The following is a 26181-nucleotide window of genomic DNA, read 5'->3' as shown; positions in this document are numbered from 1 at the left end:
CCATTCTTCCTCCCTACTCGGGGTCCTCGGGCCTCTCCATTCTTCCTCCATACTCAGGGTCCTCGGGCCTCTCCATTCTTCCTCCTTACTCTGGGTCCTTGGGCCTCTCCATTCTTCCTCCATACTCGGGGTCCTTGGGCCTCTCCATTCTTCCTCCATACTCTGGGTCCTTGGGCCTCTCCATTCTTCCTCCATACTCGGGGTCCTTGGGCCTCTCCATTCTTCCTCCATACTCTGGGTCCTTGGGCCTCTCCATTCTTCCTCCATACTCGGGGTCCTTGGGCCTCTCCATTCTTCTTCCATACTCCGGGTCCTTGTGCCTCTCCATTCTTCCTCCATACTCCGGGTCCTTGGGCCTCTCCATTCTTCCTCCATACTCGGGGTCCTTGGGCCTCTCCATTCTTCCTCCATACTCCGGGTCCTTGGTTTCCAAATGAGATGCAAAAGTTGCTCTCATCAGAAAAGAGGACTTTGGACCACTGAGGACAGACCAGGTCTGTTTTTCTTTAGCCCAGGTGAGATGCTTCTGACGTTTGTTGTTCAGGAGCGGCTTGACGAGAGAAATACGACATTTTAAAGCCCATGTCCAGGATTCGTCTGTGTGTGGTGGCTCTTGATGCACTGACTCCAGCCTCAGTCCACTCCTTGTGAAAGTCCCCAACACTTTTGAATGGCCTTTTCCTGACAATCCTCTCCAGGCTGCGGTCATCCCTGCTGCTTGTGCACCTTTTTCTTCCACACTTTTCCCTTCCACATAACTTTCTATTGATGTGCTTTGATGCAGCACTTTGGGAACATCCAACTTCTTCTGCAATTCCCTTTTGAGGCTTTCCCTCCTTATGGAGGGTGTCAGTGATGGTGTCAGGTCAGCAGTCTTTCCCATGATTGTGATTCCTACTGAACCAGACTGAGAGACCATTGAAAGGCTCAGGAACCCTTTGCAGGTGTTATGGCTGAATGAGCTGATTAGAGTGGGACACTTTGAGCCGAGATTATTCCACCTTTTCACAATATTCTCATTTTCTGAGATTGTGGATTTGGGGTTTTCATGAGCTGTAAGCCATAATCATCACAATGATGACAAATCACGGCTTGAACTATCTTGCTTTGCATGGAATGAGTCTCATATATTAGTTTCACCTTTTAAGTTGCTGCACTGAAATCAATGAACTTTTGCACCATATTCTCATTTTTTGAGTTTCACCTGTAGTCGTTGGCAGTGATGATGGGGCCGGCAGAATACCAAGATATGGTTGCCCGAGCCATGACTGTTCGCCACCGTTTACAGTTGGCACTAGACAGCCCTGGTGGTAAGCTTGGGGTGGTGTTGGTCACACATAAACATGTCCATTGATTGAGAACAGTGTGAAGCTCGATTCATCGGACCATATTGGTCTTCCATTGATCGGACCATATTGGTCTTCCATTGATCGGACCATATTGGTCTTCCATTGATCGGACCATATTGGTCTTCCATTCATCGGACCATATTGGTCTTCCATTCATCGGACCATATTGGTCTTCCATTGATCGGACCATATTGGTCTTCCATTGATCAATTGTCCACCATTTATGGGTGTTGCACCACTCTCTCCTCTTCTGAGCATTAATATTGGTCACTAGTGGTTTGGCAATTGCAGCTCGACCGTGAATGTGCTGCTTATGCAGTTCCCTCTGCAGGGACACGGGCTTTGGAAGACTGAGATTGAGCTCTGCAGTCCCTTATGATGTTTTCTTATTCTGGGTCACAATCCTGCGCAATGTCTCTTTCGGTCAGGTGACCATGGGGACCGCGCTTATTCTTATCAGACGGTGTTTTCCCGGAAGCTGTATACGCCGTCATCACCTTTCATATTGAACCTCACCACACGGCACATAAACTGGCAATTATCAGTCGCAGAGGTGCCAGCTAAGCGGCACCAACAATTTGCCCTCTTTGAAGCTCAGTACTGGCAGCGCACGCAGCGAATGAGGAAAGTGAGGCTTCCAACCTGTTGGCTTAGGTGTCTCATCACACAGCGGAAGCAAAACAATGTTACATCACTTCCGCTTTCACCGCCAAACATGGTGTCACTTTCACACCTGCAAATCATGGAGCGTTTCCAAATATTTGTCCAACTCGTTTGTTGCCCAGGAAATATCACAGAGATCTTGCCGTGGATGAGTAGTATAAATTTGGGGAAATTCTTCAGTCAAGGACTATCGGTAGGGTGGATCGTCTATTTATTACTCAACCTTCCCCTGAATCACCTTCATTTCATTCACCTAGAACTTTCCAGGTGTCAGTGTCCCATCATTTTCTATAGAATGCCCCCACCGTACTCCTTCATGTATGTCCCATTCATTCTCAGCTCCAGTTTTATTCTCCAGGTCACGCAATTTATGGACGGCACCATGTTTGTCCAGAGTGCTGAAGAGCTCCACGCTGTGGTTTTGTCTTCAGTATGTGAGTTTCCGGGTTCCCTTAACACTTCTCACCAATAAATCAGCAGCAAGTCCAAAGAAATGCATCACTTCAGATAAAAACATATCTCAGTGTGTTCATATGTTGTTCTTCCCCTGGAATACCTCAAAGTCACACCATCCACATCCTCTGTGATTACTACACCCAATCTACATAATTGTTGCAGAAGCAGCTCGGTATTGTCCTCTTCTTCAGTTAGAGAATGTTCACCAAACACGACTGCCATACGCATTCGCCTGGACAAATATTTCTGTTCTTTCCAACATTTGTTGTAGTTGTGCCAATCCTCAGAACCCTTGATTGAGTTACGTCAAGTGTCTGAATGATCTTTATGGTCCGTAACGTTTCTGCCCTCTATGTTCTGGTGTCCCCATTAACTCCTCATTCCATAAGTGGTTTCTTCTTCTCCACCATAGATAAACAAATGACTTCCCTAATTATGAGTCCATCATGGTTTTCTTCATTCTTCTTTAACAAATCTCATCGTTGGCTTTCCACAAGCGTCTCTCCATCATATCACATGGAGAACTTCCTCTTTGGTGGCTCTGGTGTCGATAACAAAGCTTCATGAAGTCCACTATGGTGTCTCTGGTGCAGTTGTGTAGTTCAGGTCACGCTATGTACTAACACTACGCTGTTGATATGTCTCTCCTGATTATACCAGTGTCCTTTGGTATGCAGTGTTGTGTATTTGGTGGCTCTCTCCTCTCTTTCTGCAGGATGTTTCGGATGAGGATGCCGTCTACCAGGGTGAGGGAGAAACCTCAGAGATTGTGATTGAAGGTTACCTCTTTAAGCGGGCCAGTAACACCTTTAAGACCTGGAGCCGGTGAGGGGATTTCCATGTTTGTTTCAGAGAAGTGGGGGCAGCAAGGAAGTGGGGTACAAGGTGGATGGAGACCGGTCAGGATAACAGACACTGGGAGCAATGGAGAGATAGGTGATTGATGGTTTACACCTGGCACTGAGTACTGCACATGGATTTGGGGGTTGACATGTGAAGAGAGAAGAATGTTGGATGTGACAAATAGAGCAGCATTGGCATGTCTGGTGGTAGTTTTGGGTTGGGATAGAGGAATGCAGAACAACTGTAAGAATGGGGTCCAAAAAATCCGACGAGACATAAAGTGTACCTATTCTGTCTCCTCTCTAGTCGGTGGTTTTCCATTCAGAACAATCAGCTGGTTTATCAAAAGAAGGTGGTGAGTAGATGGTTCCTCCTCCCCGTGTTCATCTATTCATGGACATAATCTCTGCATGTAATAATTGGGAAGTATGCCTTGTATTCCAGTGAGAGATTTTAAGTCTTTATTTAATTCCACTTGAAGATTTGAGGACCTCCTTGGACTCCAATAAAGTATTTAATGTCTTCATTGAATTCCAGTGAATTATTTGAGGTCCTCCTTGAACTCCAGTGAAATATTTGAGGTTTTCCTTGAATCTAAGTGAAGGAGTTAAGGTTTTATTTTTTTTTTATTCCAGTGAAAAACCAGCGGTCTTCTTTGGATTCAATTGAATGACTTGATGTCTTTCTTGGACTCAGGTGAATGATATGAGATAATTCCTGGATTCCAGTGAACAATTTCAGTTCTTCCTTGGATTCCAGTTAAAGATTTTTAGATCTTCCTTGGACTCCAGTGAGCGATTTCAGGTCTTTCTTGGTCTTCTGTAAGATTTGAGGTTTCTCTTGGACTCCAGTGAAAGATCTGAGGTCTTTCTTGGACCCTAGTGAATGATTTTGGTTCTTCTTTGGATTTCAGTTAAAGATTTTTCAGATCTTCCCAGGACTCCAATGAGTAACTTTAAGTCTTTCCTAGTCCCTAGTGTAAGATTTGAGGTTCTTCTTTGAATCCAGTGAATGATTTGAGTCTTTTCTGAACTCTAGTGAAGTACCTCAGGTCTTCCTTGGGCCTTATTAATAGAATGAGATCTTTCTTGGACTCCAGTAAAGGATTGCATTGAAATATGAGGTCCTCAATCACTCAAGTGAATGATTTACGGTCTTACCTGAACCCTGATGAAAGATTTTAGATACTCCTTGGACTGTTGTAAAAGATTTGAGGTCTTTCTTGGACTGCAGCAAAGGATTTGAGGCCTTCAGCTGATTTTAGTGAAAGATTTGAAGTCCTTCTTGGACTCCAGTGAAGGATTTTAGGCCTTCCATAGATTTCAGTGAAAGATTTGAGGTCCTTCTTGGACACCAATGAAGGATTTTAGGTATTTCATGGATTTCGGTGAAAGATTTGAGGTCTTTCTTGGACTTCCATGAAGGATTTGAGGCCTTCCATGGATTTCAGTGACAGATTTGAGGTACCACTTGAACTCCAGTGAATGACTTAAGTTCTTTCCTGAACGCTGATGAAAGATTTGAGATATTCCTTAGATTGTTGTAAAAGATGTGAGGTCTTTCTTGGACTGCAGCAAATGATTTTAGGCCTTCAATATGATTTCAGTGAAAGGTTTGAGGTCCTACTTGGACTCCATTGAAGAACTGTTGTAAAAGTTGTGAGGCCTTTCTTGGACTGCAGCAAATGATTTGAGGTCTTCCATGGATTTCAGTGAAAGACATGCTGTCCTTCTTGAAATCTAGTGAACGATCTGAGGTCCTCCTTGGACTCCAGTAAAGGATTTAAGCCCTTCCATAGATTTCACTGAAATATTAGAGGTCCTCCTTGGACTCCACATTTTTCACTGAAATCCACAGAGGACCTCAAATCCGTCATTGAAGTACAAGGAGGACCTCAATTCTTTCAGTGAAGTATATGGAAAGCCTTAAATCCTAAAAGGAAGACTTCACATTGTTCACTGAAATCCACAGAGGGCCTCAAATCCTTCATTGAAGTCTTTCTTGGACTCCAGTGAAGGATTTAAGGCCTTCCATGGATTTCAGTGAAATATTTGAGGTCCTCCTTGGACTCCAATGAAGGATTTGAGGTCCTCAATGGATTTCATTGAACAATGTGAAGTCTTTCTTGGACTCCAGTGAAGGATTTAAGGCCTTCCATGGATTTCAGTGAAAGACATGAGGTCCTTCTTGGACTCCAGTGAAAGGGTTGAGATCTGCCCATTGTTGTGTTTGGCAGAAAGCGAGCAAGAAAAGGTTTTTCCTCCTGATTCCAGTGATTTTCAATGTATATGTATGAACTTTTCTTTCTCCTTTTAGCCTCTCATAGCTGATTATGGCCCATTTTACCTTTGATTTGTATCCTTCGGATGATGTTTACACTTTTCCAAGTCCTCGATGCTGCCTAACCTTACTCTAGTTTTATCATCTAGTAACCAAACGATTACACAACCACAGAACACCGTTCAGTTTGATGAAAACTTTATTGGTCATTTATTTGACTACTTCAATCAATAAAATTACTGGAGAAGAATCCGGAGGGGTGGGGGGAGAGATTGTTAAGAATTGTTCTTTGGCAAGGAATCCTGAAAATATTTTCTGTATGATGGATTTATTGGGAACTTACCTTCTGACTTGTTGAAGCCCCGAGTGCAGGGTTGTCTGTACCTTGGAGCCGAATCTTTCTGTGTAACTCCAAGATGATATAATTACTGGCAGAAGTGATGAGGATTTGGGAGGCCACCTTCTGAAGGGTGGTGCCATTTCCGATATCTGGTTCTGCCCATCTAGTGATGTTAGGTGTTTGGTGGGATCTCTCCCGAGTGCTCAGCAGGTTCTGCCCATCTAGTGATGCGGGGTGTTTGGTGGGATCTCTCCCGAGTGCTCAGCAGGTCCTGCCCATCTAGTGATGCGGGGTGTTTGGTGGGATCTCTCCCGAGTGCTCACCAGGTTCTGCCCATCTAGTGATGCGGGGTGTTTGGTGGGATCTCTCCCGAGTGCTCACCAGGTTCTGCCCATCTAGTGATGCGGGGTGTTTGGTGGGATCTGTCCAGAGTGCTCAGCAGGTTCTGCCCATCTAGTGATGCTGGGTGTTTGGTGGGATCTCTCCCGAGTGCTCAGCAGGTTCTGCCCATCTAGTGATGCGGGGTGTTTGGTGGGATCTCTCCCGAGCGCTCAGCAGGTTCTGCCCACCTAGTGATGCGGGGTGTTTGGTGGGATCCCTCTAGAGTGATCAGCAGGTTCTGCCCACCTAGTGATGCGGGGTGTTTGGTGGGATCTCTCCAGAGTCTTCAGCAGGTTCTGCCCATCTAGTGATGCGGGGTGTTTGGTGGGATCTCTCCAGAGTCTTCAGCAGGTTCTGCCCATCTAGTGATGCGGGGTGTTTGGTGGGATCCCTCTAGAGTCTTCAGCAGGTTCTGCCCATCTAGTGATGCGGGGTGTTTGGTGGGATCCCTCTAGAGTCTTCAGCAGGTTCTGCCCATCTAGTGATGCGGGGTGTTTGGTGGGATCCCTCTAGAGTGCTCAGCAGGTTCTGCCCACCTAGTGATGCGGGGTGTTTGGTGGGATCTCTCCAGAGTCTTCAGCAGGTTCTGCCCATCTAGTGATGCGGGGTGTTTGGTGGGATCTCTCCAGAGTCTTCAGCAGGTTCTGCCCACCTAGTGATGCGGGGTGTTTGGTGGGATCCCTCTAGAGTCTTCAGCAGGTTCTGCCCATCTAGTGATGCGGGGTGTTTGGTGGGATCTCTCCCGAGTGCTCAGCGGGTTCTGCCCATCTAGTGATGCGGGGTGTTTGGTGGGATCTCTCCAGAGTCTTCAGCAGGTTCTGCCCACCTAGTGATGCGGGGTGTTTGGTGGGATCTCTCCCGAGTGCTCAGCGGGTTCTGCCCATCTAGTAATGCGGGGTGTTTGGTGGGATCCCTCTAGAGTCTTCACCAGGTTCTGCCCATCTAGTGATGCAGGGTGTTTGGTGGGATCTCTCCAGAGTGCTCAGCAGGTTCTGCCCACCTAGTGATGCGGGGTGTTTGGTGGGATCCCTCTAGAGTCTTCAGCAGGTTCTGCCCATCTAGTGATGCGGGGTGTTTGGTGGGATCTCTCCCGAGTGCTCAGCAGGTTCTGCCCACCTAGTGATGCGGGGTGTTTGGTGGGATCCCTCTAGAGTCTTCACCAGGTTCTGCCCATCTAGTGATGCGGGGTGTTTGGTGGGATCCCTCTAGAGTCTTCACCAGGTTCTGCCCATCTAGTGATGCGGGGTGTTTGGTGGGATCCCTCTAGAGTCTTCACCAGGTTCTGCCCATCTAGTGATGCGGGGTGTTTGGTGGGATCCCTCTAGAGTCTTCAGCAGGTTCTGCCCACCTAGTGATGTGGGGTGTTTGGTGGGATCTCTTCAGAGTCCTCAGCAGGTTCTGCCCACCTAGTGATGCGGGGTGTTTGGTGGGATCTCTCCCGAGTGCTCAGTGGGTTCTGCCCATCTAGTGATGCGGGGTGTTTGGTGGGATCCCTCTAGAGTCTTCACCAGGTTCTGCCCATCTAGTGATGCGGGGTGTTTGGTGGGATCTCTCCCGAGTGCTCAGTGGGTTCTGCCCATGTAGTGATGCGGGGTGTTTGGTGGGATCTCTCCCGAGTGCTCAGTGGGTTCTGCCCATCTAGTGATGCGGGGTGTTTGGTGGGATCCCTCTAGAGTCTTCACCAGGTTCTGCCCATCTAGTGATGCGGGGTGTTTGGTGGGATCCCTCTAGAGTCTTCACCAGGTTCTGCCCATCTAGTGATGCGGGGTGTTTGGTGGGATCCCTCTAGAGTCTTCACCAGGTTCTGCCCATCTAGTGATGCGGGGTGTTTGGTGGGATCTCTCCCGAGTGCTCAGTGGGTTCTGCCCATCTAGTGATGCGGGGTGTTTGGTGGGATCCCTCTAGAGTCTTCACCAGGTTCTGCCCACCCTCTCCATGTGTTGGTATGTAGATGTGTGACCTTGTGTGATTCTCCTCCAGGATGTTGTGACCGTCGTCATCATGGACCTCCGGCTCTGCGCAGTCAAGTTGTGTCCCGATGCCGACAAGCGGTTCTGCTTTGAGGTTGTGTCACCATCAAAGTGAGTATTTGGGCTTCCAGAAGCTCTGGTATGGAGAGTTGAGGGGCTGTTCTCACACTGTCACCATGACTGGATGTAGATTGTGTGACAACAACCCGATGGTGTCGCTGGTGTTTTGTGCACTTACCTGTCCTGGTCCCAGTGCTGTGATCTCTGCGTTGTAGGTCCTGCATGCTGCAGGCAGAGTCTGAGCGCGTCCTGCAGCTGTGGGTGAGCGCGGTTCAGAGGAGCATCACAACGGCGTACAGTGAGAATAAGAGGGACAGCGGCAGTTTTGTGAGTGACACCAAATGGCTGTGAGTGAGTGCGATGATGATGTGTAGATGAGTGACACCCTTCTCTCCTCAGAGATTGCCCCGTTCACCAGCCGAGGCTCCAGCACCGCAGAAGGGAGGAGTGCCGTGTGCACAGGATGCCATACTGAGAGTAGCCGGGAATGCGGCCTGCTGTGACTGCAGAGCCGCCGAGCCAGAGTGGGCGAGCATCAACCTAGGGGTGACCCTGTGCATCGAGTGCAGCGGAATTCACAGGTGGGAGCACCCTGGAGGGACTGACCTCTTACTGACACCTAGGTGACCTACCTACTGACACTGCGATAATCTGACCTCTTACTGACACCTGGGAGACCTAACTACTTACTGACACTGCAATAATCTGACCTCTTACTGACACCTGGGAGACCTAACTACTTACTGACACTGCGATAATCTGACCTCTTACTGACTCCTGGGTGACCTACCTACTGACACTGCGATAATCTGACCTCTTACTGACACCTGGGTGACCTAACTACTTACTGACACTGCGATAATCTGACCTTTTACTGACACCTGGGAGACCTAACTACTTACTGACACTGTGATAATCTGACCTTTTACTGACACCTGGGTGACCTAACTACTGACACTGCGATAATCTGACCTTTTACTGACACCTGGGAGACCTAACTACTTACTGACACTGTGATAATCTGACCTCTTACTGACACCTGGGAGACCTAACTACTGACACTGCGATAATCTGACCTTTTACTGACACCTGGGAGACCTAACTACTTACTGACACTGCGATAATCTGACCTCTTACTGACACTGCGATAATCTGACCTCTTACTGACACCTGAGTGACCTAACTACTGACACTATGATAATCTGACCTCTTACTGACACCTGGGAGACCTAACTACTGACACTGCGATAATCTGACCTCTTACTGACATCTGGGTGACCTAACTACTTACTGACACTGCGATAATCTGACCTCTTACTGACACCTGGGTGACCTAACTACTTACTGACACTGCGATAATCTGACCTCTTACTGACACCTGGGTGACCTAACTACTTACTGACACTGCGATAATATGACCTCTTACTGACACCTGGGAGACCTAACTACTTACTGACACTGCGATAATCTGACCTCTTACTGACACCTGGGAGACCTAACTACTTACTGACACTGCAATAATCTGACCTCTTACTGACACCTGGGAGACCTAACTACTTACTGACACTGCAATAATCTGACCTCTTACTGACACCTGGGTGACCTAACTACTTACTGACACTGCGATAATCTGACCTCTTACTGACACCTGGGAGACCTAACTACTTACTGACACTGCGATAATCTGACCTCTTACTGACTCCTGGGTGACCTACCTACTGACACTGCGATAATCTGACCTCTTACTGACACCTGGGTGACCTAACTACTTACTGACACTGCGATAATCTGACCTCTTACTGACACCTGGGTAACCTAACTACTGACACTGCGATAATCTGACCTCTTACTGACACCTGCGAGACCTAACTGCTTACTGACACTGCGATAATCTGACCTCTTACTGACACCTGGGAGACCTACTTACTGACACTGCGATAATCTGACCTCTTACTGACACTGCGATAATCTGACCTCTTACTGACACCTGTGAGACCTAACTACTTACGGACACTGCGATAATCTGACCTCTTACTGACACCTGGGAGACCTAACTACTTACTGACACTGCGATAATCTGACCTCTTACTGACTCCTGGGTGACCTACCTACTGACACTGCGATAATCTGACCTCTTACTGACACCTGGGAGACCTAACTACTGACACTGCGATAATCTGACCTCTTACTGACACCTGGGAGACCTAACTACTTACTGACACTGTGATAATCTGACCTCTTATTGACACCTGGGTGACCTAACTACTGACACTATGATAATCTGACCTCTTACTGACACCCGGGAGACCTAACTACTTACTGACACTGTGATAATCTGACCTCTTACTGACACCTGGGAGACCTAACTACTTACTGACACTGTGATAATCTGACCTCTTACTGACACCTGGGTGACCTACCTACTGACACTGCGATAATCTGACCTCTTACTGACACCTGGGAGACCTAACTACTGACACTGCGATAATCTGACCTCTTACTGACACCTGGGTGACCTAACTACTTAATGACACTGCGATAATCTGACCTCTTACTGACACCTGGGAGACCTAACTACTGACACTGCGATAATCTGACCTCTTACTGACACCTGGGAGACCTAACTACTTACTGACACTGTGATAATCTGACCTCTTACTGACACCTGGGAGACCTAACTACTGACACTGCGATAATCTGACCTCTGACACCTGGGTGACCTAACTACTTACTGACACTGCGATAATCTGACCTCTTACTGACACCTGGGAGACCTAACTACTGACACTGCGATAATCTGACCTCTTACTGACACCTGGGAGACCTAACTACTTACTGACACTGTGATAATCTGACCTCTTACTGACACCTGGGAGACCTAACTACTGACACTGCGATAATCTGACCTCTTACTGACACCTGGGAGACCTAACTACTGACACTGTGATAATCTGACCTCTTACTGACACCTGGGAGACCTAACTACTTACTGACACTGCAATAATCTGACCTCTTACTGACACCTGGGTAACCTAACTACTTACTGACACTGCGATAATCTGACCTCTTACTGACACCTGGGAGACCTAACTACTTACTGACACTGCAATAATCTGACCTCTTACTGACACCTGGGTAACCTAACTACTTACTGACACTGCAATAATCTGACCTCTTACTGACACCTGGGTAACCTAACTACTTACTGACACTGTGATAATCTGACCTCTTACTGGCACCTGGGTAACCTAACTACTTACTGACACTGCAATATTCTGACCTCTGACACCCAAATGTCTCAACTACTTACTGATACTGTGATAATCTGACCTCTTACTGACACCTGAATGTCAACTACTTACTGACACTGTGATAATCTGACCTACTGACACCCAAATGTCTCAACTGGTTACTGACACTGACAATCTGACCTCTTACTGACACCTAGCTGACCCAACCACTTGCTGACATGGGGATGACCCTACTGGTTACTGACATCAGTATGAGCCAATTGCCTACTGACACCAGGATGACGAGACTACTTACTGACACCGGAATTACCCAACCACTTACTGACAATAGGATGACCCAACATCTTTCTTAGATCAGTATAGCCCAACTGCTTACTTACACCAGGATGACCAGACCACTTACTGACAATGGGATTCCTGACCATCTAACAATGGGTTGACTCAACTGCTTACTTACACCAGGATGACCAGACCACTTACTGACAATGGGATTCCTGACCAACTACTAACAATGCGTTGACTCAACTGCTTACCGACACCAGGATGACCTGACTGTCTTCTTACACTGAGATGATCCAACTGCTTACTGACAACTAGATGACCTGAATAATCACTATCACTGGGATGACCCAACCTCTTACTGACACTGAGATGGCCCAACCACTTACTGACACCAGGATTACCCAAACTTTTACACCAGGGTAACCCAACTGCTTACTGACACCAGGATGACTAGATGACTTACTGACAGTGGGTTGAGCCAGCTGTTTACTGACACCAGGATGACATGACCTCTTTTTTTTACATGGGGGATGATCCAGCGGCTTACTGACCATAAGATGATCTGATTAATTACTATCACTGGAATGACCCAACCATATATTGACACTGAGATGACAGGAACAATTACTGACAATGGGATGACCCAACCTCTAACACTATGATAACCCCATCACTTGCTGACAATGGGATGACCCAACCTCTAACACTATGATAACCCCATCACTTACTGACAATGGGATGACCCAACCTCTAACACTATGATAACCCCATCACTTACTGACAATGGGATGACCCAACCTCTAACACTATGATAACCCCATCACTTACTGACAATGGGATGACCCAACCTCTAACACTATGATAACCCCATCACTTGCTGACAATGGGATGACCCAACCTTTAACACTATGATAACCCCATCACTTACTGACAATGGGATGACCCAACCTCTAACACTATGATAACCCCATCACTTACTGACAATGGGATGACCCAACCTCTAACACTATGATAACCCCATCACTTACTGACAATGGGATGACCCAACCTCTAACTGACACTATGATAACCCCATCACTTACTGACAATGGGATGACCCAACCTCTAACTGACACTATGATAACCCCATCACTTACTGACACTGGGTTGCCCGAACTGCTTACTGGCACCAATCTGACCTGAGCTCTATTTTACTGAGGGATGGCCCAACCATTTACTGACAAGATGACCGGAACAATTACGGACACTGGGATGACCCAACCTCTAACTGACACTATGATAACCCCATCACTTACTGACAATAGGATGACCCAAACCTCTTGCTGATACTGAGATAACCCCATCACTTACTGACACTGGGATCACTCAACCTCTTACTGACACTGAGATAAGCCATCACTTACTGACAATGGATTTTCTGAACTGCTTACTGGCATCAATATAACCTGAGCTCTATTTTACTTTGGGATGGCCCAACTGCTTACTGATAAAATGACCCAAACAATTACTGACACTGGGATCACCCAACCTCTTACTGACACTGAGGTGCCCTGATTGCTTACTGACAACTAGATTATTTACTGACAAATGGATGACCTAAATAATCACTGACATTCGGATGACTCAATTGTCTCCTGACAACTAGATGACCCAAACAGTTAAGGACACTGGGATGACCCAACCTCCTCTTTATGACGAGCTATCTTCAGTATTGGTCCAGACAATGGACATTATATTATTTATAATGGGGGGGGGACCATTACATTGACCCTGCTCAGTAGAAGGTCCTCTGGAATCATGATTAATCTTGGTCAGAGGTAAGGATGAACCCTAATAGTCTTCATATCTCCTGATGCCCCTACCCAATATCCTCTTCTCTCTCACAGGAGCCTAGGCGTCCATTTCTCCAAGGTCCGGTCATTAACACTTGACACCTGGGAGCCAGAGCTTGTAAAGGTGATGGTTTTGGGGCATTGTTGGGTGAAGTGGGCAAAGTTGGGATTGGAGATAATATCCAGTTTCTGGTGGGAAATGTTTGGTTCTGGCCTGATGTCTAGTTTGGGGTATCTTATGAAGTGAACATCCACAATGGTCTTCAGTTTCTGGTGGGAAATGTCTGGTTCTGGCCTGATGTCTAGTTTGGGGTATCTTATGAAGTGAACATCCACAATGGTCTCCAGTTTCTGGTGGGAAATGCTTGGTTCTGTCATGATGTCTAGTTTGGGGCATTATATGAAGTGAACATCCACAATGGTCTTCAGTTTCTGGTGGGAAATGTCTGGTTCTGGCCTGATGTCTAGTTTGGGGTATCTTATGAAGTGAACATCCACAATGGTCTTCAGTTTCTGGTGGGAAATGTCTGGTTCTGTCATGATGTCTAGTTTGGGGCATTATATGAAGTGAACATCTACAATTATGTCCAGTTTCTGGTGGGAAATGTCTGGTTCTGGCCTGATGTCTAGTTTGGGGCATTATCTGAAGTGAACATCCACAATGGTACCCAGTTTCTGGTGGGAAATGTCTGGTTCTGGCCTGATGTCTAGTTTGGGGTATTTTCTGAAGTGAACATCCACAATGGTACCCAGTTTCTGGTGGGAAATGTCTTGGTTCTGGCCAGATGTCTAGTTTGGGGCTTTATCTGAAGTGAACATCCACAATGATACCCAGTTTCTGGTGGGAAATGTCTTGGTTCTGGCCAGATGTCTAGTTTGGGGCATTATCTGAAGTGAACATCCACAATGGTACCCAGTTTCTGGTGGGAAATGTTTGGTTCTGGCCAGATGTCTAGTTTGGGGTATTTTCTGAAGTGAACATCCATAATGATATTCAGTTTCTGGTGGGAAATGTCTGGTTCTGGCCTGATGTCTAGTTTGGGGCATTATCTGAAGTGAACATCCACAATGGTACCCAGTTTCTGGTGGGAAATGTCTTGGTTCTGGCCAGATGTCTAGTTTGGGGCATTATCTGAAGTGAACATCCACAATGGTACCCAGTTTCTGGTGGGAAATGTTTGGTTCTGGCCAGATGTCTAGTTTGGGGTATTTTCTGAAGTGAACATGCATAATGATATTCAGTTTCTGGTGGGAAATGTCTGGTTCTGGTCTGATGTCTAGTTTGGGGCATTATCTGAAGTGAACATCCACAATGGTACCCAGTTTCTGGTGGGAAATGTCTGGTTCTGGCCTGATGTCTAGTTTGGGGTATTTTCTGAAGTGAACATCCACAATGGTACCCAGTTTCTGGTGGGAAATGTCTGGTTCTGGCCAGATGTCTAGTTTGGGGTATTTTCTGAAGTAAACATCCACAATGGTACCCAGTTTCTGGTGGGAAATGTCTTGGTTCTGGCCAGATGTCTAGTTTGGGGCATTATCTGAAGTGAACATCCACAATGATACCCAGTTTCTGGTGGGAAATGTCTTGGTTCTGGCCAGATGTCTAGTTTGGGGCATTATCTGAAGTGAACATCCACAATGATATCCAGTTTCTGGTGGGAAATGTTTGGTTTCGGTCTGGGGTGATACCGAACGATATTTCATATTACAGAGATTGGTTGGCTGAGTGATACAGTGTTATGGCGGGGTGTTGGAATTGTTGCTTCTCTGTGTTGTTGGTCACGTTGAGTTGAATGTATGAAGTGTTCTGCTGGTATGTCCTGACAAGACTGGACCATGTAGACTAATGTTCTGGTCCATGTATGTAAATCTGATGTTTTATTATCTGGGAATATTTAATACTCTTTTATCATTCATTACAGCTGATGTGTGAACTTGGGAACCACATTATCAATGCCATCTACGAGGCTCGCATTGATGAGATGAACATAAAGAAACCAACATCTTCCAGCACACGGTGATGTCAATACCCTGCTCTTCACCAATCCTGTGTATCATTCTCAGCTTTCACCTGTGACATGATAGGCTTACCCTTCCATTGGGATAGTTGTGGGATCCTTCATTAATGACATCATATAACCTTCCACTTATGACCTCATGTCATCTGTAGCCTTCACCTCCATGACCTCATATGGGTTCCATGATATTCTGCTTACGCTGAGCGGGCTGCTTATTGCTCACATCCAGCCTTTCTACACGGGTTCCACTTTCTTTCGTCTGTTTTGAGTTTTTAAATAGCTGTAGATGGTATTTTCTTTCAACAACGTGACCCTTATAAGGTTCTAATATTTTTGCCACAAATGTCATATTACAGGGACCAATGGCTGTACATTTCCTTTCCTCTGCATTGGGATTGCACCTATTGCGTACCGTTCTCAGCATGCAGGCTCTTTGTGTACTCTTGTTCTTTGGGGTTCTGCTTAATGTCATTGAGCCATGGTATGAATCCACGGTAGTCCTTCTGTCCATAGACCATCTATGAGCCTCCACAAAGGCAGGAATAGCTGGGTCACTTTTCTGAAGAAGGCAAACCACTCAACTTAATGAGTTCTAAACTTTTGATTCCAGCAGCGAGAAGGAAATCTGGATCAGAGCAAAATATGTGGAGAAGAAGTTTATCACCAAACTTCCCCAGATGGCTCTGCGCAGCAACCCGCATCAAGGCAACCTGCCTGCCCGTCCAATCAGCAACCCAGAGAGCAGGACCCTGGAGGTCAGACCCTCTACTATGTCCAGAAAGTGGCCACCCATCAGTATGGAGAAAGAGAGCAGCCGGATGGATGGTAGTCCCAAAAAGGCCAACAGAGAGGTGGAGCCTGAGCTTAACCGACCAATCAGCCGACTACACAGGCCCCTTAAACCTCACCTGAAACCAAAGCCAGGGACAGCTCCTCCCCCACCCAGTGGTAAGTTCCTGCACAAAGAGTCCTATATAGACATAGTGTTTCTATAGCCCATGAAATATCCCCACTATGAGTAGAGCTGAATTCTGTGCCATGAGCCCCTCTTATCTGTCCATCATGTCTCTACACAGCTGCCATGTCTGGAACAGGTGATGGGAGTGACGTGCAAAACCTACACCCTGGGGCACTTCTGTACCGTGCCGCTGAACACCGATATCTTCCCACCATGGCAGACGCCCTGGCGCATGGTGCGGATGTGAACTGGGTACGCAGTGACAAGGATGGACGGACACCACTAATCCAAGCTGTGCTCTCTGTAGGTGTTTTCAGTCACTTATCTGCTGTATTGTCTGTATTCTGTATCATGTCAACCTCCACTGACAACAAAACTTTGTGGTCTTCAGGATTCTCTTGTTGCCTGTGAGTTTCTTCTGCAGAATGGGGCAAGTGTCAATCAAGCTGATAAAGATGGTCGAGGACCCCTCCATCACGCCACGCTGCAGGGCTACACGGGGTAAAGTACTTTCCCTGGAACTGATGGTGACACGTCTCTTCACATGGGGGCTGCTGGTGTTGTCCTTTCATTATTTGTCATACCTCATCTCATCTTTCATTGTGGGTGATGCCTCATCTCTTCCACTGATGGTCTTATCTGTTATCTAATATTGTCTTTTTCACTGACATGTCCTATCTCATCTTTCATTGTATATTATCCATCGTTTCTTCCATTGATGGTTCTCATCCCTCATTGTTCTTTCACAAACATGTCCCATCTCATCTTTCATTGTGTGTGATGCCTCATCTCTTCCATTGATGGTTCTGTTATCTAACGTCTTTCTCACTGACATCTCCCATCTCATCTTTCTTTGTGTGTCGTTCCTCGTCTATTCAGTTGATGAGTCTCATCCATCATGTAACATTGTCCTTTTCACCATGTCCCATCTCATTTATTATTGTTTGTCCTGCACTGTATCTTCCATTGGTGGTTGTCATCTTTCATCTGAGATTGATCTTTCCACTGACATGTTCCATCACATCTTTCATTGTGGATCATGCCTTGTCTCTTCTATTGAAGGTACTCATGTGTCCTCTAATGTTGTCCCTTCCACTGACATGTTCTATCTCTTGTCTCCATCCCTGGCACTCAGTCATATACAGTCAGGTCCATAAATATTGGGACATCGACACAATTCTAACATTTTTGGCTCTATACACCACCACGATGGATTTGAAATGAAACGAACAAGATGTGCTTTAACTGCAGACTGTCAGCTTTAATTTGAGGGTGTTTACATCCAAATCAGGTGAACGGTGTAGGAATTACAACAGTTTGCATATGTGCCTCCCACTTATTAAGGGACCAAAAGTAATGGGACAATTGGCTTCTCAGCTGTTCCATGGCCAGGTGTGTGTTATTTCCTCATTATCCCAATTACAATGAGCAGATAAAAGGTCCAGAGTTCATTTCAAGTGTGCTATTTGCATTTGGAATCTGTTGTTGTCAACTCTCAAGATGAGATCCAAAGAGCTGTCACTATCAGTGAAGCAAGCCATCATTAGGCTGAAAAAACAAAACAAACCCATCAGAGAGATAGCAAAAACATTAGGCGTGGCCAAAACAACTGTTTGGAACATTCTTAAAAAGAAGGAATGCACCGGTGAGCTCAGCAACACCGAAAGACCCGGAAGACCACGGAAAACAACTGTGGTGGATGAGCGAAGAATTCTTTCCCTGGTGAAGAAAACCCCCTTCACAACAGTTGGCCAGATCAAGAACACTCTCCAGGAGGTAGGTGTATGTGTGTCAAAGTCACCAATCAAGAGAAGACTTCACCAGAGTGAATACAGAGGGTTCACCACAAGATGGAAACCATTGGTGAGCCTCAAAAACAGGAAGGCCAGATTAGAGTTTGCCAAACGACATCTAAAAAAGCCTTCACAGTTCTGGAACAACATCCTATGGACAGATGAGACCAAGATCAACTTGTACCAGAGTGATGGGAAGAGAAGAGTATGGAGAAGGAACTGCTCATGGTCCTCAGCATACCACCTCATCAGTGATCATGGTGGTGGTAGTGTCATGGTGTGGGCATGTATGGCTGCCAATGGAACTGCTTCTCTTGTATTTATTGATGATGTGACTGCTGACAGAAGCAGCCGGATGAATTGTGAAGTGTTTCGGGCAATATTATCTGCTCATATTCAGCCAAATGCTTCAGAACTCATTGGACGCTTCACAGTGCAGATGGACAATGACCCAAAGCAGACTGCAAAAGCAACCAAAGAGTTTTTTAAGGGAAAGAAGTGGAATGTTCTGCAATGGCCAATCACCTGACCTGAATCCGATTGAGCATTTCACTTGCTGAAGACAAAACTGAAGGGAAAATGCCCCAAGAACAAGCAGGAACTGAAGACAGTTGCAGTAGAGGCCTGGCAGAGCATCACCAGGGATGACACCCAGCGTCCGGGGATGTCTATGCGTTCCAGACTTCAGGCTGTCATTGACTGCAAAGGATTTGCAACCAAGTATTAAAAAGTGAAAGTTTGATTTATGATTATTATTCTGTCCCATTACTTTTGGTTCCTTAATAAGTGGGAGGCACATATGCAAACTGTTGTAATTCCTACACCGTTCACCTGATTTGGATGTAAATACCCTCAAATTAAAGCTGACACTCTGCAGTTAAAGCACATCTTGTTTGTTTCATTTCAAATCCATCGTGGTGGTGTATAGAGCCAAAAATGTTAGAATTGTGTCGATGTCCCAATATTTATGGACCTGACTGTATCGTTGTCTACCTTCCACCTCCTCTGGTGTCATCTGTCTCCTCTCATGGTGTCTCTTCTTTCTCTGTTCTGTCCTCCAGGTTGGCTTGTTTGTTTCTGAAGAGAGGGGCTGACATTAACGCCTTGGATAATGAACGGAAAGACGTCCTCTCCATCGCAATAGAAAAAGCCAATGCTGACATTGTAACACTGTGAGTAGAGGGGACGGTGGGATTCTAGGAAACTATGGATGGGAATGCCAAATGTTACTAGCCAAAAATGTGGCTGAGAACACCAGCCAGACCTAGAGTGCAGCCAGCCACCATACACAGCTGTAATAATAGGTGTAGTCAGAAGGTCGCCCTAACCAATGGGTGTGGGTATTAGTAGATTTGATTCATGGAATGCCACAAACAGGGTCAAGGATTGTAAGAGGAAAGGTCATGGAGGGGTGATAGGAGGATCACAAGAAGTCAAGATGTTACTGTAAGCGAAAAGAGAACAGGAGAGTCCAGACTCCTTCACCTAGAACTCATCAACCCATCAGCATCATTTTGTTCTGTTATTTGTTGTATTCAGTTTTTGGAGACCTCCGGAGATTGGTTTTCTGAGGGCCCCAATCTTCTATCATTGCCTCTGCTGTAGTAAACCTTAGATGTTTTCCTGTCACCTTATAGACTACCATATAATGATTTACTAGTCAGGAAGGCTTTGTCATCATTTCTCTTGGTGTTAGGTAATCTGCCTTCCAACCAGGGTGAGGTTTCATGGTTCACTTTGACCCGATGTAACAAGAATTTGCGTCTGTTCACATTCTGTCTTGTTACTGGTTTACAAAATTCTTTGTAGTGTTTTGGGACAAAGGTCGCCGTAAGTCTGCAGCCAACGTATAATAACAAATGTTAACTCAAAAATAATTTTAGACGGAGTCTAAAGTACGACCCTGGTCTACGGTCATATTCCTCTCACAATAATATGCTGACCCTGGTCTGATCTACCTTCATAATATTCATCCCACAATGTACGGACCCTGGTCTATGGTCATATTCCTCTCACAATAATATGCTGACCCTGGTCTGGTCTATCTTCATATTCATCCCACAATAATCTACGGACCCTGGTCTACGGTCATATTCCTCTCACAATAACATGCTGACCCTGGTCTGATCTACCTTCATAATATTCATCCCACAATGTACGGACCCTGGTCTACGGTCATATTCATCTCACAAGAATATGCTGACCCTGGTCTGGTCTATCTTCATAATATTCATCCCACAATGTACGGACCCTGGTCTACGGTCATATTCCTCTCACAAGAATATGCTGACCCTGGTCTGGTCTATCTTCATATTCATCCCACAATAATCTACGGACCCTGGTCTACGGTCATATTCATCTCACAAGAATATGCTGACCCTGGTCTGGTCTACCATCATAATATTCATCCCACAATGTACGGACCCTGGTCTACCGTCATATTGTTCATCTCACAATAATGTATGGACCCTGGTCTGGTCTACCTTCATAATATTCATCCCACAATAATGTACGGACCCTGGTCTACCATCATAATATTCATCCTACAATGTATGGACCCTGGTGTACAGTCATATTCATCTCACAATAACATGCTGACCCTGGTCTGGTCTATCTTCATATTCATCCCACAATAATCTACGGACCCTGGTCTACCATCATAATATTCATCCCACAATGTATGGACCCTGGTCTGGTCTACCATCATAATATTCATCCTACAATGTACGGACCCTGGTCTACGGTCATATTCATCTCACAAGAATATGCTGACCCTGGTCTGGTCTACCTTCATAATAGTCATCCCACACTAATGTACGAACCCTGGTCTACCATCATAATATTCATCCTACAATGTACGGACCCTGGTCTACGGTCATATTCATCTCACAAGAATATGCTGACCCTGGTCTGGTCTACCTTCATAATAGTCATCCCACAATGTACGGACCCTGGTCTACCGTCATATTGTTCATCTCACAATAATGTATGGACCCTGGTCTGGTCTACCTTCATAATAGTCATCCCACACTAATGTACGAACCCTGGTCTACCATCATAATATTCATCCTACAATGTACGGACCCTGGTCTACGGTCATATTCATCTCACAATAACATGCTGACCCTGGTCAGGTCTACCATCATAATATTCATCTCACAATATTATGCTGACCCTGGTCTACCTTCATAATATTCATCCCACAATAATGTACGGACCCTGGTCTACCATCATATAAATAACATCCTGTTGTCTTGTTTACCACCTTGGGCCACCATATTTCTAAATGTCAGGTGGACATTACAGGTGTCAGAAGAAATGTTCCACATGTCAATTCCTGCCAGTGAGGTGGGTCCCTGCTGATAGTCATAGCATGTATATGCTCTGCGGGGGGTGGGATATCATGTGTAATTGCTCTGCGGGGGGTGGGATATCATGTATATGCTCTGCGGGGGGTGGGATATCATGTATATGCTCTGCGGGGGGTGGGATATCATGTGTAATTGCTCTGCGGGGGGTGGGATATCATGTATATGCTCTGCGGGGGGTGGGATATCATGTATATGCTCTGCGGGGGGTGGGATATCATGTGTAATTGCTCTGCGGGGGGTGGGATATCATGTATATGCTCTGCGGGGGGTGGGATATCATGTATATGCTCTGCGGGGGGTGGGATATCATGTATATGCTCTGCGGGGGGTGGGATATCATGTGTAATTGCTCTACGGGGGGTGGGATATCATGTGTAATTGCTCTACGGGGGGTGGGATATCATGTGTAATTGCTCTACGGGGGGTGGGATATCATGTGTAATTGCTCTACGGGGGGTGGGATATCATGTGTAATTGCTCTGCGGGGGGTGGGATATCATGTGTAATTGCTCTGCGGGGGGTGGGATATCATGTATATGCTCTGCGGGGGGTGGGATATCATGTATATGCTCTGCGGGGGGTGGGATATCATGTGTAATTGCTCTGCGGGGTTGGGATATCATGTATATGCTCTGCGGGGGGTGGGATATGTGTAATTGCTCTGCGGGGGTGGGATATCATGTGTAATTGCTCTGCGGGGTATCAAAAGTAAATGCTCTGCAGGGGCTGGACATCACAGAATATGTAGATAACATGCTCATCACTAAATCTGGCCAGAGGTCTATGGACCTACCAAACCAGAAAAGTGCAGGTCACATGACTAAAAGAGTGGGTGGGCCAGGAGGACTAACATATACATATGTATGGCTGCTGGTGCCATTTGGTTTGTTGGTAAATGGCTGACATGTCTATAATGGGGATGTAGGAAGCTGGGACAGGCTGACTGCCATGTGTTGTCTTCCATCGTAGGCTGAGATTGGTGAAGATGAGGGAGGCGGACATCGCTCTTGGCCAGGCCGGTGAGTATGCCGGATCACGGACAACCGTGGTCTGTAGAGTGCTTGGTGTGGTATTGTATGGAGCTCAGTTGGGCATTGGGTGGTGGGAGAGGGATGGGGGGGTGGAGGATTTAAGTGTGTAGCATCACCAGGAGAGTCTCCTCTATGAAGGACGGTGTTTAGTAGAGTCAAATGTTCTTCTCTTGGGGCCTCCAGGGCTGAGATCTCTGTAAAGTCCCAATACAATGCAGCCACCCCTACCATCGGCATCTTCAATGCCCCGGCCCTCCAGAACCCGGGAACTGTCATATGAAAATACTGTCTGAGAAAGTCGAGGGCTGCCCTGTGGGATATATACAAGAGTAGGTGGGGGTAGACGCAAGGGTGCCCCCTTTACCAGTAACGTGTACCAATACCTGATTGGGGCTTCTCTCACACACAGGAGACGAGACGTACACGGATATATTCCGGGATTTCTCTCTGATGGCGTCGGATTCCCCGGAGAAGTTGGCTCGGAGATCCTACGATCTGCGCCTGAGCACTCTGTGAGCTCCCCTCCCCCCAGCTCAATGAACTGGACACTGCTTTCTAATAAATAGCCATTTTATTGATGACGTCATAGCACAGTGTCAGTGGTGTGTGATGATGTCACAGTGGAGGGGGAGGAGCTGTCATTTTCTAGGCGTGGTACTTTAGTCTGTTCTTCCATGTTGGCTGTATTAAGGCACAGATGCTCTACAGATGAAGACATTACATGTGGCGGAAGATTGGCTCCGCACTTATATTCCACTGCCAATGGCTGCTCTGCCCTCTGCTCTGGCCAGCTCGTACCATTGGCCGACATCAGATGGTCTTTGGCATTTGGTATGTGAATCTGATGGCTTTGATTTCTGGTCTCTGATTGGTCGGTCCTGCAGAGGACTCCGGAAGGGTGAGGATGATGATGGCTCCGAGGAGTAGGAGGAGGCCACAGATTATGAAGGAGAGCGAGAAATCCCCCGACCAATCCCGGAGCCACCCTATGGGAGAGAGGAGGAGAATTACCATGACATCATCATGGAGGAGTGAGAGAGGCGGAGAATTACCATGACATCATCGCGGAGGAGTGAGAGAGGCGGAGAATTACCATGACATCATCGGGGAGGAGTGAGAGAGGCGGAGAATTACCATGACATCATCACAAAGGAGTGGAGAGGCGGAGAATTACCATGACATCATCGCAAAGGAGTGATGTCACCCCAAAATGGAATATTTTATGCTGCAATAAATGCGTCATGACAAACAACTGTGTACCGATCATTTGCCCATCATGGCGCTATGGTCCTTTCCAACAGTCTCCGCCCCATCTCCGGTCCCCTCCGACACTCTCCGTCCCGTCTCCGGTCCCCCCCCCCGTCTCCGGTCCCCCTCACCCCCCCCCCGACACTCTCCGTCCCGTCTCCAGTCCCCCTCCCCCCCGACACTCTCCGTCCCGTCTCCAGTCCCCCTCCCCTCCCCCCCCCCCCGACACTCTCCGTCCCGTCTCCGGTCCCCCTCCCCTCCCCCCCCCCCCCGACACTCTCCGTCCCGTCTCCGGTCCCCCTCACCCCCCCCCCAACACTCTCCGTCCCGTCTCCGGTCCCCCTCCCCCCCGACACTCTCCGTCCCGTCTCCGGTCCCCTCCGACACTCTCCCCCCCGTCTCCAGTCCCCCTCCCCCCCGACACTCTCCGTCCTGTCTCCGGTCCCCCCCCCCCCCAACACTCTCCGTCCCGTCTCCGGTCCCCCTCCCCCCCCCCGACACTCTCCGTCCCGTCTCCGGTCCCCCTCACCCCCCCCCCCAACACCCAACACTCTCCGTCCCGTCTCCGGTCCCCCTCCCCCCCGACACTCTCCGTCCCGTCTCCGGTCCCCTCCGACACTCTCCCCCCCGTCTCCAGTCCCCCTCCCCCCCGACACTCTCCGTCTCCGGTCCCCCCCCCCCAACACTCTCCGTCCCGTCTCCGGTCCCCCTCCCCCCCCCCCCCCCCCCGACACTCTCCGTCCCGTCTCCGGTCCCCCTCCCCCCCAACACTCTCCGTCCCGTCTCCGGTCCCCCTCCCCCCCCCCCCCCCCCGACACTCTCCGTCCCGTCTCCGGTCCCCCTCCCCCCCCGACACTCTCCGTCCCGTCTCCGGTCCCCCTCCCCCCCCCGACACTCTCCGTCCCGTCTCCGGTCCCCCTCCCCCCCCCCCCGACACTCTCCGTCCCGTCTCCAGTCCCCCTCCCCCCCCCGACACTCTCCGTCCCGTCTCCGGTCCCCTCCGTCACTCTCCGTCCCGCCTCCGGTCCCCCTCCCCCCCGACACTCTCCGTCCCATCTCCGTCCCCCCCCCCCGACACTCTCCGTCCCATCTCCGGTCCCCCTCCCGACACTCTCCGCCCCGTGTCCAGTCCCTCCCCCCTCCGACACTCTCCGTCCCGCCTCCGGTCCCCCTCCCCCCCGACACTCTCCGGTCCCCCTCCCGATACCCTCCGCCCCGTCTCCGGTCCCCTCTGCCCCGTCTCCGGTCCTCTCCGACACCCTGCACCCCGTCTCCGGTCCCACCTGACGGTCTCTGCCCCATCTCTGGTCCCCTCTACCAGTCTCTGCCTCATCTCTGATCTCCTCTACCAGTCTCTACTCCCCTCCACCAGTCTCTGCTCCATCTCTGATCCCCTCTACCAGTCTCTGCTCCATCTTTGCTCCCCTCTACCAGTCTCTGCTCCCCTCTACCAGTCTCTGCCCCGTCTCTGCTCCCCTCTACCAGTCTCTGCCCCCCTCTACCAGTCTCTGCCCCGTCTCTGGTCCCCTCTACCAGTCTCTGCCCCGTCTCTGGTCCCCTCTACCAGTCTCTGCCCCGTCTCTGGTCCCCTCTACCAGTCTCTGCCCCGTCTCTGGTCCCCTCTACCAGTCTCTGCCCCGTCTCTGATCCCCTCTACCAGTCTCTGTTCCGTCTCTGATCCCCTCTACCAGTCTCTGTTCCGTCTCTGGTCCCCTCTACCAGTCTCTGCTCCGTCTCTGATCCCCTCTACCAGTCTCTGTTCCGTCTCTGATCCCCTCTACCAGTCTCTGCTCCGTCTCTGATCCCCTCTACCAGTCTCTGTTCCGTCTCTGGTCCCCTCTACCAGTCTCTGCTCCGTCTCTGATCCCCTCTACCAGTCTCTGTTCCGTCTCTGGTCCCCTCTACCAGTCTCTGCCCCGTCTCTGATCCCCTCTACCAGTCTCTGCTCCGTCTCTGATCCCCTCTACCAGTCTCTGTTCCGTCTCTGATCCCCTCTACCAGTCTCTGTTCCGTCTCTGATCCCCTCTACCAGTCTCTGTTCCGTCTCTGATCCCC

At 48.2% G+C, this 26181-nt stretch overlaps 2 protein-coding genes across 2 annotated transcripts in view; one reads left to right on the top strand and one right to left on the bottom strand.

Moving 5' to 3' along the window:
- ACAP1 (ArfGAP with coiled-coil, ankyrin repeat and PH domains 1) overlaps nucleotides 1–24130 on the top strand; it is a 66730-nt gene extending 42600 nt beyond the window's left edge. The window contains exons 10-22 of the mRNA XM_089667213.1: nucleotides 3184–3293; nucleotides 3618–3666; nucleotides 8293–8393; nucleotides 8558–8669; nucleotides 8742–8923; nucleotides 13762–13831; nucleotides 15630–15724; nucleotides 16336–16673; nucleotides 16802–16986; nucleotides 17075–17184; nucleotides 19538–19648; nucleotides 22817–22866; nucleotides 23288–24130. Of these exons, the coding sequence (XP_089523339.1) occupies nucleotides 3184–3293; nucleotides 3618–3666; nucleotides 8293–8393; nucleotides 8558–8669; nucleotides 8742–8923; nucleotides 13762–13831; nucleotides 15630–15724; nucleotides 16336–16673; nucleotides 16802–16986; nucleotides 17075–17184; nucleotides 19538–19648; nucleotides 22817–22866; nucleotides 23288–23394 (1620 nt within the window). The 3' untranslated portion in view covers nucleotides 23395–24130. The remainder of the gene's footprint in view (nucleotides 1–3183; nucleotides 3294–3617; nucleotides 3667–8292; nucleotides 8394–8557; nucleotides 8670–8741; nucleotides 8924–13761; nucleotides 13832–15629; nucleotides 15725–16335; nucleotides 16674–16801; nucleotides 16987–17074; nucleotides 17185–19537; nucleotides 19649–22816; nucleotides 22867–23287) is intronic.
- SLC16A13 (solute carrier family 16 member 13) overlaps nucleotides 23431–26181 on the bottom strand; it is a 34981-nt gene continuing 32230 nt past the window's right edge. The window contains exon 6 of the mRNA XM_089667215.1: nucleotides 23431–23864. Within this exon, the coding sequence (XP_089523341.1) occupies nucleotides 23689–23864 (176 nt within the window). The 3' untranslated portion in view covers nucleotides 23431–23688. The remainder of the gene's footprint in view (nucleotides 23865–26181) is intronic.

This window comes from Staurois parvus, unplaced genomic scaffold (genome assembly GCF_062004578.1).
Source record: "Staurois parvus isolate SC_StPar_1 unplaced genomic scaffold, SC_StPar_1.0 ptg003102l, whole genome shotgun sequence".
NCBI lineage: Eukaryota > Metazoa > Chordata > Amphibia > Anura > Ranidae > Staurois > Staurois parvus.
The sequence above is the reverse complement of the archived record's forward strand: the minus strand, read 5'-3'. Positions and strand labels throughout refer to the sequence as shown.